We start from the raw sequence: 14,881 nt of genomic DNA, 5'->3' as shown, positions 1-14,881 counted from the left end.
CACGTGCACGATGAAGATTGTGTGCTCCAGGGCTTACCCAACTCCGCCTTCTGTTTCAGTATCAAGGCACAGTTCCTTCATCTATCTACATAAAGATTCAGCGAGCAATCATGGTCGTAGGTGCCCTTTGAGGACTGCCAGCAGGGGTAGATCCTCACCGTCGATGCTTGCCATCCACCACATATGGCCACCATATTTTTTTTCACTTGATAAAAGAAAGAAAGAAAAAAAGAAAAAGGGCTATATCAGGCCTTGGCTCCGTCTCAGATTAAGCCGCACCCAATCAGATTTTAGTGGGTGGCTGACAACTACCAGCTGTATCCAAATTCAAAGTCTTCCGCATGATGGATTTCTATCACGAGGCCTGAGCACCGACGCACCACCCTATTTTCCCATTCCCTCCTTGGACCGACTTGTGGAATTTCCCGTTGCGAATAAGTCGTTCAAAAATTGTGACACAAATTCCGAAAGTACCTTGCAAGGTAGCCGACGGGATACCACCTAAATGCACGTCCTGCTTTGATTGCAAGGCCAGCTGTTTATTAACAGGTCCACATCAACAATTAGCTGGACGAAAACAATAACACAAGTAGCTCACTTGTCTTCTTCAAGGCTTTCCCCCTTTTTTTTCCCTGGATTTTTGATACTTCTTCTCGACTAGCCTCTAAGAAAGATGGCAACTCTCTCTCTCTCTCTCTCTCTCTCTCTCTCTCCTCTCACACATATATATAAGTGCGTGCATCGTGCGTCCACTTGCATATATCTATTCCGCTTGCTGCTCTTTGCCCTCTTCAAAGCCACTCCACTCGTTTCTGGATCCGCAAGAATCCAACCTAACATATTGGGATCCGCGTCCACTTTTCCTAGCCACTCCAGCAAGTAGACACAAAATAGCGATCTTTATAAGAAGGCGCAAACACTTCGCGCTGGCACAAAGCACCAGACGAACCAGGCCATCTTCTATTTTTCCCAAACATGAGCTACCGCGTGACCAAGTTGGCCGAGGGACTGGTCGTCCCCAGCGAGCCGACCCCAACCGGCAATCTTCCCCTCTCTTCCATCGATCAAACTCCGGGGTTGAGGGATGTCATGGTCGACTCCATCCATGTTTTCAGCCATGGCGTGGAGCCGGCCAAGGTAATAAGAGATGCGCTGTCCAAGGCCCTGGTCCCCTACTACCCTATCGCCGGCCGGATTGTGAAGCATGACGATGGCGAGATGGAGGTCGCCTGCACCGCGGAAGGCGCATGGTTCGTCGAGGCGGTGGCTGATTTCAGGCTCGAAGATGTCAACAATCTCGAACGACCTCTCATGGTTCCCAAGGAAGAGTTTCTTCCAAGCTATCCTCCCGACCAAAAGGGCTTAATTTTCATGTTTCAGGTAGGAATCTTCTTTTGAGATCTATACGCGTTTATGTGTCTTCCCTTCCACCGGCCCGGCTATGGTTTTATGCTTTTTATTAAGGGATTTTAATAACTTGATCGTCCCATTTATCTCCTGGAGAACGAGACTCAAACCCTGATCTCTTGCATATGAGCAAGATGGTACCACCACGGAGTTGCTTGGTTTCGCAATTGTTATGGTTGTATTTTAGATGCATGCCATTTTTGCTGATCGAGCCTGATCCGATCTGTACCTCAAGATAGAATGCGCGACAATGGGTCAAGAAATCACTTCTTTTTTGAGTTGGCTAGTGGTGCTAATCTATGTGCAGCGTATAAATTGCCTTACTTTCGTCTATACAAATTGCTGTGTATAAATTTAGAGTTCTATAATCAAATTCTAGAAAGGGTAAACAGATGTTCGGCACTCCTCCCTTCGAGCAACCTCATTTTTTTTTTTCCCTTGAAAAAACAAATTTTAGAAAAGCCTGGTCTTTGAAACACGATTGGTGTGCCTTTTGACTCCACTTACCCATATAATTATGGGTTGGATTAGATTTATCGATTCAGCGGTAGACTAGTCTACCCATAAACCAACGCACGTCTATATTGCTCCATTTATTTTTGCTTCTCCGTGCCTTCCCTCCATGTGCCTGTTGGTCCAACAAATAATTTTCCATCGGTGGAGCGTCGCTTTCATTGGTGTCACATGGCTTCCTGACAAATGGTTCGCAATAAGTCACATCGGAGATGATGCATTTTCGCTCATCTGCAGGGCCTGCCCCCAATTATTTACCCAAAAATAAACAGCCGACCACCAATTAGGGAACTGCGACGCCTTACAGCAGCCAATAGCATAGCACCACTCGCTACAGCCATGTGATTGATGTACGTTACGGTCCCGCAGGCATTTTAAAATGAGATACTCGATGTATCTCAATCAAATGGTTCCCTTGGTCATCATCGATATAACTGCAGGAGGCCAATAACAATAAAAATAATTGGCCGCTCGCAAGTGGCTATCGTACTCCCACTTGCTCCTGCTCGAAATTTCTTACCTCCCAGAAGGTTTCTTTCTTTTTTTTACCACTTGGAATATCATGCGGTTTTCTTGCCCCCCAAATCCAGGTTACGCAATTCCGGTGCGGTGGATTTTCGGTGGGCATCATCTCCAGTCACGCAATGTCCGATGGCCTCGGAGCAGCCCAGTTTGTGAACGCGATAGCAGAGATGGCCAGAGGGCTTCCAACTCCCACGGTGGAGCCCATCTGGTGCCGAGACGCCATCCCCAAGTTTAATCCGGCCAAGCTCCCTCCAGGGCCCCCACCAATCTTGACAGCCTTCGACTTCCAGTATTCCATATCGGACATCTCCTCGGACACCATCAACGAGATCAAGAACGCGTTCACCAGCGAGACGGGTCAAAGATGCTCCACCTTCGATGTCATCACCGCGATGGTCTGGCGAGCCCGAACTCGAGCCATCGGTTTGGAGCCCCAGGTGGATGTCAACCTGGGTTTCGCCGCGGACACGCGTCACTTGCTGCGTCATTTGCTGCCCAAGGAAAAAGGTTACTATGGAAATTGCGTGTATCCCATGTCCGTCACGGCGTCCAGCGGGAAGATCGCGGGATCATCGCTGGTCGAGATTGTGGGTCTCGTGAGGGAAGCCAAGAAGATGCTGCCAACCAAATTCGCGAAATGGATGGCGGGTGAGAACGAGGAGGACCCCTATAAGGTGCCCTTCGACTACGGGACTTTTATCGTTGCGGATTGGAACAGGGTGGGATTTTACGAGGTAGACTACGGATGGGGAGAGCCGGCGCATCTCGTGCCTTTCAATGACAGTAGATTTATCGGGTCGTGCATCGTGCTCAGGCCTCCTAAACCTAAGCAGGGTGTGAGGCTAATGATGCTCTGCGTTGTGAAAGAACACTCGGCAGCTTTCAGTGATGAAATCATGAATTTGGCTTAGCATCCTCCTCCTCGGCTTTAGAAACAATCGAGAACTTTTATAGGTCTTGGATAACAATAAATTGTTTCGTCGTTCTTATGATCATGGATCGAGTATCTTGTCATTTTAATTTTCTTTTTTTTAAAAGAGAATGCTGTATTGCATCATTATTTGTTAAGTGCTTTGTTTTTGTTTTTGTTTTTTTTTGTTTTTTTTAAGTGGCATCATTATTTGTTAATTGAATGCATCTTTTACGGTCTTGTGGTTCTCTATAGCAGAGCATAAATATACAATCTAATATCGATTTGGTAGGTTCATAGATGAGAAATTATTGCACGCACCAAGTGCAAGTGAACGGAGGCAAATCCCACAGCATATGAACGGTGCACAGCGCGCATGGTGTGTTATCCATTGCAGGATTTCACATGGTCCAATTGCAATTGCATCTGGTGCATGCAATACGGAGGCCTCGAGAGAAATTAATAACCTGATAATTTCTCCTCGAGATGAGTCGCATGTTGGCTTTATATATCCTTCACTTCTATTTAGGAGCACCAGTCTCCAATTAAAAACATATAAATATAAAAGATCTATTTCATTAGGAGTAGCCTGGCATAAGGACAAATTCCATACTAAATTACCATATGTCATATGAGAAAAAAAATAAAGAAATCATAGATGCCGGCCCTATTTTATTGAAAGAAAGAAAAAAAAAAAAAAATGAGACAAATACCACCAGAATTTCAAGTGAAGCCTGAAGGTAATCATAAATTATCATTATTCGATAAAAATATCCTTATTTTTTGCTAAAAACTACAAATATTATTATTCATATTATTTATTTAAAAATATTATCTAAAATTTAATAATATTTTAATATAAAATTATTTTCCGTCAAACATAATAATTTTTTTCTACATATAACAGAATTTAAGATGAAGATTATAAGAATGGTAGCATTGATAAGCCTCCATATCGTGGCAGGAAATTTTGAAGCCTCTCCATGACAACAAAGCTTCTTCACCCTTTCCCTTAGAAGTGGCTCTTCGAACTCCGGACTTGTCATACCTGAGACATCTGGGGCTCCGTAGGTTGATTTGCCTCAACTTACATTTCCATTGGAATAATATTTTTGAGGACCAAAATGACCACCAGTATCTGAAGGAAGCTATCAAGAGGAGGTGCCCCATGGGACTTCCTCCACCCTTCTCATGGTATATTTGAACAAGAAAATAACAAACATCCTCCTACGAGATTTGATACAAGTTTACATTTATACCGGGAGACAACCATGTAGCCCTGCAAATGAGCCCTTGACCTCAGAAGTTCAAAAAATGCATCACACAAGGCCATGCTACCAAGACCAAGACCAATTCCAACAACAATCAAATTGGCATATTTCGACAAAATATAAGAAGTTTACTTCACCAAAATCTCCAAGGATCCTTGTATGGAGGGACATAATTTTCGGTAGCGGGGAGAAGGCGAAAAGATGCCACCGTTTTCTCTAGGAAAGGTCCCATCTGCATTCCAACAACCAAACATGATTTCTAGTTAGCAGCTTGAGATTGTTATTGTTCACATCATGCAAATATACCAAGTCAACAATGAAAATGCAGCATCATTCCCCCTGCCAAAGATGGCAAATTTTAACTTGTAACTATGTACCCAAATCTTACCTTTCAGTCTATCCTGAAGTATCGAAGAAATTCAACACACACAGAAAAGTCTCGTGACAGCTGAATCAGTAGTCATTTCACTTGAGCAATGAAAACCATAAAAACAATACACATTGGTTAGGGATGTTGTAATTAGCCAAGTTTGCTTGGCAAGTCATCATGGAGATCTTTTGTTTAACAGATAATATGGATTCCCCACCATATTTTAAAAGGACGATCACATATATCTGATCCAAGCTCCCTATTCCCAAGATTACCAAACAGAAAAAATCAGAAAACAACAAACTGTTCTACCTGTATGAAGTATGTTTCCCTAAAGACGAGATCCAACTGAAAAGTGAAGCCACATCAACACATCATTTATCCAATATCTCCGTGTAACCGGATCAAACTCATCCACAGGAAAAACTAAAACTGAGAGCATATATTGTATTGCATGATGATGTTGACATGATTCAAAAACTACAAGAAGCCCAAAATTTGCTATCTTCTCAGAATCTGCAGCACAGTTTTAACAGAACTTCCACCTGACAAAGCCCTTAACTTGCGCTTCAAAATTTACGCGGCACTTCAGTGGAAAAATAGTATCTAGCCACTGTTTTAGCTGTGGTTATAAATAATTGTATATTCACAATTTGATGTATTAATGTCAAATTAGGGGTTGTAGCTTGTGTATATGTTCGAAACTGCCCGCCATTATTGGATTTATTAGTCCCAATGCATTAGTTGGAACCAAATAATTAAACTCAAATGAGTCCTAATATAAACTGCATTGTATATACAGACTTAATAAATGACCAAAGAGATTGATGTGTATGGAGATATGTCCAACTAGCACACATTCTGATGTATCAGTTTGCAGTTAGTGAAGATAATCAATTTATCCATGCACTGAGATGACATACTATGTCTTTTAGTAAATGGAGAATGGGTTTGGCAGGCATATAAGCTGAAGGTCATCTTAATGAATATTGGAGGCTGATCAGATGTCTGCATTCATGTGTCGTTTGGAGTATATGTAGTACTGACAAGAATAGAAACAAAATGTGGTTGCAAGATCAAGTCTTCTGCTAGAAAATATGGCATGGCTGCAATCTGTGAACTTATATACTCCTAGACGACCCTTTTTTTTGTGGGGGTGGTGGGGTGTAAACAAAGTACAAATGGCTCCCAGCAAGGAACTACATAGGCTTTCTTCATTGAGAGTATTTTCTGGTTGAGGTACCATTGGAGCTATACTGTGATAACTGATAAGCTTTAGAGTAGGGCAGCGGTTCAAACCACAATAAGAGAAATTAAAAAATTATACAAGTGGCTTATCATTCCACTTGTTGAAAAGTTGAGGATAGGGAAGTTTGCACTCCACATACTAAACCAAAGATCTAGTGGCAGAAATAAGCCATAGAGAACATAGCTGGAAGAGTGTTTTTCCAAGATGGCTTTGGCCCAAGAGCTTATTTTGAGGACATTGTGATTTAGTGCATTAAATTCATGCAAACATGAGTAATTTGGCCAGTGTCATGTACGTGCATTTTTTTTCAGGTGATTGTTCCTTGTGTAATTTTAAATTTGTAATTGAGATAAAGTTTGAGGGCTCCCATCAACATAACCATAGCCACCAGGCCTTGTCCCAATTACTCAAGTGGGCTTTACAAAATCTTGTTAACCAGTTGTACCTACGAAGGGCTACCTTCATTGCTATTGCAATGCTTCTACAAATTCTTTCTCCCCAGTTCCATCTGTGGTCAAGTCTTTCCATGTCTTTTAAAACACTTCAACACAATTTTGAATGCCTAGTTTACTCGGATCTTTGTTTCTTACGCCTGCATCAACATATTACTGTTGATATGGTAAGAGTTTTGGAGGGAAAACTCAAAATTTCCCTTCCCTCCAAAGGATCCTAAAGTTTTCTTGAGTTTGGTCCCACATTCGAAAGGGACAAAATTTTCAATGTGCTTATAAGCCTTCTTACTTTTTCTCCTTTGCTTGGGGGGCCTTGGTGGGATATGGATTTTATATTTTACACGTGCGCCCCGACCTGGCCCGGCTCTGCCTGCACGTGATGATAAAATATTTTATCTTATTTATTTATTATTTTTTTTAACATTTTCTTTTATTAATGGTCGCTTCCCTTCACGGTTAAATAGTCAAATGACCGTTTATCTCAGGCGGTCGTATTTTATTTTGATCGGATGCCTTCTTTCAAGTCCACTGGTCAAACGATCGTTTGCAGGCATCTTCTCGTGGTCTATAAAAGACCGCAAGTCTCAGCCTGCGGGGCATTGGGAAAAAATCAGCAATCATTCTTTCTTTCTCCAGGAGTCCAACAACCTGAAAACTCTCTTTCATTTATAAATTCTCTCTCTTTCTCATTCTATTGCTGAGTACTAGAGAAGGACTGTCAACCCTCTCTACGATCGTGCTCCAAGAGCGGATATCTTGATCATATCTTAAGATAGAATTCTCGATAAACACTGGCACGAGGGTCGAAAATTTGCCCTAGGACAGTTATCACACGCTTCCAGGTTCTCATTTTCGCTTCTTGAAATCTACGGGCCAATCTATCCAGGCCCTAGGTAAGTTTAAAATTTGTATCTATATCTTATAGTTAGATAAAGTCTAAGTTTATCATAATCATTTGTTTTTAAAAACAGTTTTTGCTTCGATAGAACTCTCTTTTCAGAAGGATTCTACGCAACAGATATTGCAGTCCAGACACTCAGAAAGTATTTGGTTACTTTGGCTGATAACTGTTGGTTCAATGGATACAAAGGCTGAAAGGATTGAGCATTGAGTTCATGTCCGCTCTCTCTATTATCAAAATTCAAAATCATATTGGATAGGCTCTTAAAAACAGTATCACAGTAAAATCATACCACTGTTACTCTTTCAATTTTCTCCTTCAGCATATCTTCACCCCCTTATTTTAAAGTAATTTAACCAAACTATACATGGCATTTCCATCAACTATCAATCAAGATGCATTTGTAGGTTGGAGAAAGAACTTGTAACCGCTCCTTAAGACCGACACATGAATCTAAGAAAATTGGTGGTCTCCCACTATGAGTAGCAAAACCAATGCCAGATGAATAGAAACTTAGACACATGCTCCAACAACCATATTTGATGAAATGAAACATCAATTCAAAATATATTGCATAATATCAGTTCACTTGAGTAATACAGGCATATATACCTATTAGAAAATTCTTTTCCACAGGATAGTGGCAAGAACTAGTTTTATTTAAATGGATAAGAATTTGCCGCTAAGAAGATAATAAAGGGACAGTAAAGAACAAGATCATATAGAACTGATATAGAAGAGCTTACATTTTCCCATTGCTTGCTAAGTGTTGAAGCATTCAAGGAGTACAGATAGCCTGGAGGAAATAAGGAGCATCATTTTAAATACCACAATAATGCACGAAAGATTATACCTGAGAATTTACTGGAGCATTTTAAAATTACAAAAACACTGAAAGCATCAGAACTTGAAACCCATTAGTTATCTCTTACAAGGAAGGCCAGTGATCATAAAAAAACTTCAAATGGGTAGAAGCATGTCATTGCAGGTACATATCAACAGAACTCAGTATACACCAAAATTTAGTGTTAAATGGCAAACAAAACTAACCATAACCATCAAGCCTTGTGCCAACTATTTTTTGTACACAATAGTTAATTGTATTACAAAGTTCAAAATATTCAGAATTAAGTCAGAAGCATGATATTATACCATCTCGCTCAGCAGTTGAAGCAACATTGTGCCGGTAAAGGTTTGGTTCTTGCACCTGCAAAAAATTATGGCATCATCAAAAATGGAATAAAACCTTCTCAAAGCACAAGCAAGGGAATAGTTGATTCTAACTGATTGTAGCAAAACAATGAGCATTTATGGAAAAGAACCATAAGCATTTGTATTCGATACATTCAAAGTTCATGACAAAACCTTCTTAATTTTCTAATTATCAATTTCTATTTTTTCCAATCAACAGATGTCAGAAACTTACTGATTTTGTTGGCGATTTTCGAACAAGGTATTCGTAATACCAATATGGTTCACCATCAATCTACAAAAGGCAATTAGTAGGTTTGCATCATTATAACTAGTAGAATCCATAGCTTTGAAGAATAAATCCAAATTAGCTCACATGTGGAACAAAACAAGGCAGAGCTTACTTTCATAGAATGTGCATCAAGAACTGAACTCTCAGCCATACGCTGGCCTGTTGTTATGCGCTGCACAAGAATTTCCTTGATGTCAGAAGTGCAGCACATACGGTTCATACAAATCTCTCTTTTTTCTTCACCTCGACTTCTAATGAGACATTGTCCATTACGCTTTTGTTTAATATGTATAAGAGAACAGTTACAAATATGGATGTAACTGACATATGTGTACTAAACCCGATGGTCTTAACCTCTCATCTGCAAACCACATAACTTCATACAAGTGTATCTATGATCGTGCTTGTTTTCATGCATATATGGTTGTAAATGTATATGGTTGCATAAACATGCCACTATTTTTAAAAATACACATGCAAACATTGATGAGATAACGCTTTAGGTTCATATGCGTGCACCTACAATCAATGTTCTAAAAATCTTAATGCTCAAAAAAAGGTATTATCAGCATTGATCTTTTTGCAAATATAACTAGCATCATTAATTACAAGAAAGAGTTGATGAGTGATACTTTTGAAGGTGACTGTGATTGATATTGCTTCACAGAAAAGGATTTATGAACCATGAAAATTTATTGGTGATACCAAAATGTAGGAATTGTTGGTAGTTATTGCAAGCCACACTTATTATGGTCATTAATAAAGGAATCTAAGCTCAACCAAGATAATGATATTGCTAGCCATACTGGACAAAGTGGAAAAGCTTCTTGACCAAACATTGTTTTGACAAAATTCAGTTCTGAAGGAGATGCATGTATTCTGTTATCCCTATGACCTGATGTGCAAGTGATCCTATTGTTTATAATGTTTCTTACGAGTCGATTTCAAATCGCATATGCTTGATTCACATATATTCCAAATTATCAATTCCAATTTATATATAAAGCTCAATTCAAAGAATGACATCATACATCATAAGACTTCATTTTAGCCAACCTGAACTGCTGAAGATTAATTTAGCTCGGTGGAAATGAGACTTTATTTGGAACTTTAGGTTCAAATCATATTGTCAGAATTAACAGCCTTGAGAAACTGTGCACATACTTTTTCTGGTGCAGTTCCTTTCCATAGACATATATTATGCTACAGCATTTTTACATCAAGTAAATGATGGAGTGGAGGAAGTACATACCAATGCAGACTTGTCAGATAAAACAGAATCAGCAACATCTTTTGCTGTCCATGTATTCTTGTTGTTTGAAGTTAAAAAGCGCGAATTGGGAGGACCAATCTGCACCAAACACATAAAGGTGTAAAGCTCAAACTGGAAAAAGTTGAATAGGCATTTGAATTCATTCAAGAGAGATCCTCCATTTATTATGGTCATTTGAACTTGGTGGACTATGACCAAATCAGCTTAGTCACACAACACAAGAAGATCTATCATTGCTAAAATATCTTGGAAAAAGCAAATAATAATAATAACTGGGTTTAGTTGTTGGCACCCTTTCAGGTGCTTGTATTCCTGTCGGTGCAACAGGACCAAACCAGTATTGTAGGATCCCAATCCATAAAAACTGAATTTCTCAATTTTTGCCTAGTGCCCCTGTAGTTATTTTAAAATTACCGAGACTGAGATGACAAGGTTATTGATCATGTCAACGCGCTCAGACACAATGCGTTGTCGTGCATCAGCTGTATAAAATGCAGCCATTTAATCAGTGACTGCTTCATTTTGTGCTTTAAATCATTGAAGAACTAGAGAAGCAAATAGTAAAAACCCATACAGTAATTGCTTCAAAATTTCTAAAATTGCACATAAGATGCTTTCATAACTCTTCTAAAATCAATATAAGTTACTTACGTGACAGTGGTGCGGCAGATGAGTATCTTTCCGGCTTTCTGGATTCCACCCTTTGGACAGATGAAGGAAGTCAGATTTCACAAAGTTCAAACAGGAAATTTTCCAAATTTTTTTACTTTAAAATACATTTCTGGGAATGGAAATCTTGCAAACTTTATGAGGTTTGGTTTAATGGTATGGAAAAACATAACTGCAAAATATTATTGGAAAAGATAAAAGAAGAATATTAAAATAACAGGAAGGCAGCATATCCTCAAGTAGGTGTGCCCAAATCATATGAATAACATTTCATTTGCTCAAAAGAATCTAAAGATGTCTATTAACAAATAACCTAATGTTAATTAAAATGGCATTAGAGCAAAAGGATAAAATTAATGGCAACCAAAATATCACCAGAAGGAAAGGATACAAAAAGCTAACATCACTCGTAGGATAACACTTGCTAACTATGGTTATAAGTAAGAATAAATTACAAAATTTTAGAAGAAAAGAGAAAGAGTAGTCAAGGAAGAATAATGTGCCAAGAACAAAGTTAGACAGGTGCTGACAAAGAGAGCATCCCGGTCCCTCTCTCCAGGAAACACCAAGGTGGAACGGCAGAGAAAAATAAATTATTTAAAAGCTAAAACAATAAAAAACAAAGAAAATCCATGGAACGAGGAATAGTTTATGGTGAGATAAAGGAAAGAAAGAATATGAGGAGACCAGTCATCTGTTCTATTTAAGATTACAAATACTTTAAACAGATTAACAAACTCTCATAATGCATACATCAAATGCAGCATGCTTAGTCGCAGACAAATCGCAGAATTTTGTTTGAATGCAAAAAACAAAAAGTGATGTGAATGAGATGTGAATTATTTGAAGTATCTTCTGTTTCCAGAAAACTTCAAAGCATTCAATAGATGTCTCGAAAAGGATATAAGAGGAAGAACAAAGTACAACTAAAGCACTCTAATATCACTATTTTCATGACAATTTTGATGCTCAAAAGACCCAAAGGGCATTTGAACCAATAAGGGCAACAATTCAAATTTTTAAATTGGAGCACCCAAAAGTTGAACAGATTAATCTAATAGCTACATGGGATACAGGCCACGAGTTTATCTCACAAACAGCAAAATAAGTAAAGCCTGAGCCACTTTATAACAGTCAGAAAATGGGGTGATGCCGCAGAATAAAGGTAAGAGAAGAAATTAGGAAGAGCAATTAGAGAAGATAGGCAGAAAATTATGTAAATTATTTCAATTCTCAATCAATCAAACGTGCCAATGATGTCTTACAAGCTTGTATTTATAGACTTACGACCCCACAGTTGGAAAGTAATAAAATTAAGCAACACATCTTAACAAAATAAAGAAATATCCAAAATAAATATAGAATCCTATAAATAAGGAAAACCAAATCAAATCAAATCAACAAATTAAAAAAATCCAAATCAAATCGGATTTCAATCAAATCAGCAATTTAAGAAAATCTTAATCAAATATGGATTTGCGCTCGCGCCTAGTGTAAATGCATAAGGACGGCTTAGCATTTCCATCATGGGGGTGTGAGTTGATGGAGATGAAAACATCTTAGTGGGTTCATGAGTTTTTTTTTTTTTTTGGGTACACACAAGAGGCAAGCAAATAGAACAGAAAGCATCGCGTGAAAGCAACCTAATTTGGAAACATGCATAAGCCGCAAAACGTAAGAAACACAAAGGTATTTACACTCAACTTTTAGTATTCAGATGAAAGAGTATTATGGCTAGTATTTGGTATAAATCCTAAGTCAGAATAGATGAAGTTGGATGGAGATGAATTATTGGATGATTAGGAAATAAGATCGATGGATTTGACCTGTGGTGATAGAAAAAGAAGACATAGAGGTTGATTTGGCACAAAAACAAAAGGACCAAAGGTCAAAAATTTACGAGATGCAACAATTTGAGGATTCTTCTCTTTCATGAACCTGCTAGTTTTGTGAATTGAACTTTTCATGAATGCAATTGAAAACATGGATCCATTTGTTGCTAATATTTGACATAGAGTTATTCTAAACACCTTAGACATTGCATTCTTGAGATAATTATTGAGTGTAGTATGGAAATATAACATTTTGCAAACTACTACAGAAACACCAGATTCATTGCAAGATTTACCATTTAAAAGCAAACTTCTTGGCAGGCAATTCCACCGGGTACTGAAAAGAGTATGCATTTATGTCATCAACTAGTAAAGCCATCTTTGCATCTTCACCCAACTCAACCACAGCTTGCAAATCTACAAAAATATAAAAGATACAATAAACAATAAACAACTTCATGTCACACAAGTGAAACAAAGTTAAAACTTATAAAAAACACGTGAAAGAATTTGTAGAGTATGCATTTCCTTCTTAACAGATGAACCACTCATTAGTTTACTAATAACCATGAATTGCAGCCCTTGTTAATATGCACTTGGAGACCAGATGTCTACTTCAAACTGTAATTTGGGTTCAGGTTCTGCAGAAGCTAGTTCACACTAACTAAAATCATCTTACAAAGACCAATCATAACTTGAGACATTTCCATAAAAAGATAAAGTCCTATCAAAGGGCAAAAACATCCAACACAATGTCTACAAGAGAAATTACAATGACAAACATGTTCTTGATCTAATAGCCATAATATCTTAAAGTGACTGTGATTTCTATTTCTTTTTTATGTAAAATTTTGTAGGTTCATTACATTAGGAAATTATTAGTCTTTTATGTCAGAGTAGGTTCAAAACATGCCTTAAGCCAACAGTATCCTGACTTTGCCTTCTTATATTTTGGAAAATGATAGTACCAATAGAATCCCCTATCCCAACTTTTGGTTTCCTTTGATAATTTTCCAACATAACAAGTTAGCTAAAGCTCCAATGCACGAAAGTAACTGTCGAAGGCATGCCAGATACCCATTGTTTATCCTCAAAGATCTTAATTTCACGTGTTAATTGAGCTCACATAATATTAAAATCATTGCTGAATTTCTTTCAAAAACCTTGCAGCCTATGATCCAATTCTAAATAAAACCTAACTCAAAGACCTCACAAAAAGAAACAGATTTAAATTTTCAAGAAAATCTCAAATCTGGGATACAGCAATCCTAGATCCAAGAACAAATTTTTCATATTTTTGAACCATCATATACATGTCTTACATTCAACAAACGAAGAAGACCAATATCCCCTTCATTACATAAAGAATTCATAATAGATGAAACATATATAAATATAGAAAAAGGCAAGAAACAGGGAAAAAAAAAAAATCTAAGAGTGGTGTAAGCTCAGTATTACCAGAAGTTGGAAGAATAAGAGCCAACGAAGTTGAGAGGCCATACAGCACCAAATCCCTTCTCTGAAAGCTTTTTCTTGGAATAGGTAGCAAAGAAGCGGAAACAACTAGACGTGTTCTCCTCAAAGATCCACGTGTTCTCCTGTTCAAAGAACTCTGGATACAACCCCTGCCGATATAAAGATCAAGAAACTTGGAACAAGTGAGATCGGGGGAGGCAGGGAATGGGGGGGGGGGGGGGGTGGGGGGGGAGGGGGGAGAGAGAGAGAGAGAGAGAGAGAGAGAGAGAGTTAGTTTTCTGGAGAAACTTACCTGTTGGTAGGGGTATTGGAGGGGAGAGGAGATAAGGAACGGAAGAGGGAGGGAGGGGGGGAGAGACGTGCCACTGCCATTCCCCTTTCTCCGTCTTTCTCGGGGCTGTGGCCTTTTGGGAGCTCTTTTGGGATTGCGATATCCACTGGACTTCCGGGACATGACCGTTGGAGTAGACCCGATCAGTCGATCACCGTATACGGGATAGGTTACCGTGTGAGTCTAATACATGATAAAGCATTGTACTTTCCATCTCTG

General features: G+C 38.6%; 2 protein-coding genes across 2 annotated transcripts; one reads left to right on the top strand and one right to left on the bottom strand.

Annotated features, from left to right (window-relative positions):
* The first annotated feature begins 775 nt into the window (after positions 1-775).
* On the top strand, positions 776-3,595 carry LOC105037013 (acyl transferase 5). The gene is made up of 2 exons (XM_010912717.4): positions 776-1,380; positions 2,511-3,595. The coding sequence occupies exons 1-2, from the start codon at positions 976-978 to the stop codon at positions 3,354-3,356; spliced, it is 1,251 nt and encodes a 416-aa protein (XP_010911019.1). The 5' UTR covers positions 776-975; the 3' UTR covers positions 3,357-3,595.
* An 899-nt stretch (positions 3,596-4,494) lies between these two features.
* Positions 4,495-14,796, bottom strand: LOC105047742 (psbP domain-containing protein 5, chloroplastic). The gene is made up of 11 exons (XM_073258825.1): positions 14,624-14,796; positions 14,314-14,480; positions 13,152-13,272; positions 11,006-11,055; positions 10,769-10,836; positions 10,334-10,432; positions 9,194-9,253; positions 9,025-9,084; positions 8,751-8,805; positions 8,345-8,394; positions 4,495-4,858 (listed from the first exon to the last, which is right to left on the bottom strand). Exons 1-11 carry the CDS (start codon positions 14,701-14,703, stop codon positions 4,760-4,762), a joined length of 909 nt encoding a protein of 302 aa, XP_073114926.1. The 5' UTR covers positions 14,704-14,796; the 3' UTR covers positions 4,495-4,759.
* Positions 14,797-14,881: the final 85 nt, after the last annotated feature.

Source organism: Elaeis guineensis, chromosome 6, assembly GCF_000442705.2.
Source record: "Elaeis guineensis isolate ETL-2024a chromosome 6, EG11, whole genome shotgun sequence".
Lineage (NCBI taxonomy): Eukaryota > Viridiplantae > Streptophyta > Magnoliopsida > Arecales > Arecaceae > Elaeis > Elaeis guineensis.
This window is presented reverse-complemented; position numbering and strand designations above follow the sequence as displayed.

What these genes read in the sequence shown, in the direction of transcription:
- LOC105037013 (XM_010912717.4), top strand. Translation starts at nt 976, where the DNA reads ATGAGCTACCGCGTGACCAAGTTGGCCGAGGGACTGGTCGTCCCCAGC. An exon ending in GCTTAATTTTCATGTTTCAG is followed by an intron (nt 1,381 to 2,510) that starts GTAGGAATCTTC and finishes CCCCAAATCCAG; the next exon opens with GTTACGCAATTCCGGTGCGG.
- LOC105047742 (XM_073258825.1), bottom strand. Translation starts at nt 14,703, where the DNA reads ATGGCAGTGGCACGTCTCTCCCCCCCTCCCTCCCTCTTCCGTTCCTTA. An exon ending in TCCAATACCCCTACCAACAG is followed by an intron (nt 14,481 to 14,623) that starts GTAAGTTTCTCC and finishes TTATATCGGCAG; the next exon opens with GGGTTGTATCCAGAGTTCTT. An exon ending in TATCTGACAAGTCTGCATTG is followed by an intron (nt 9,254 to 10,333) that starts GTATGTACTTCC and finishes ATTCTTGTGCAG; the next exon opens with CGCATAACAACAGGCCAGCG.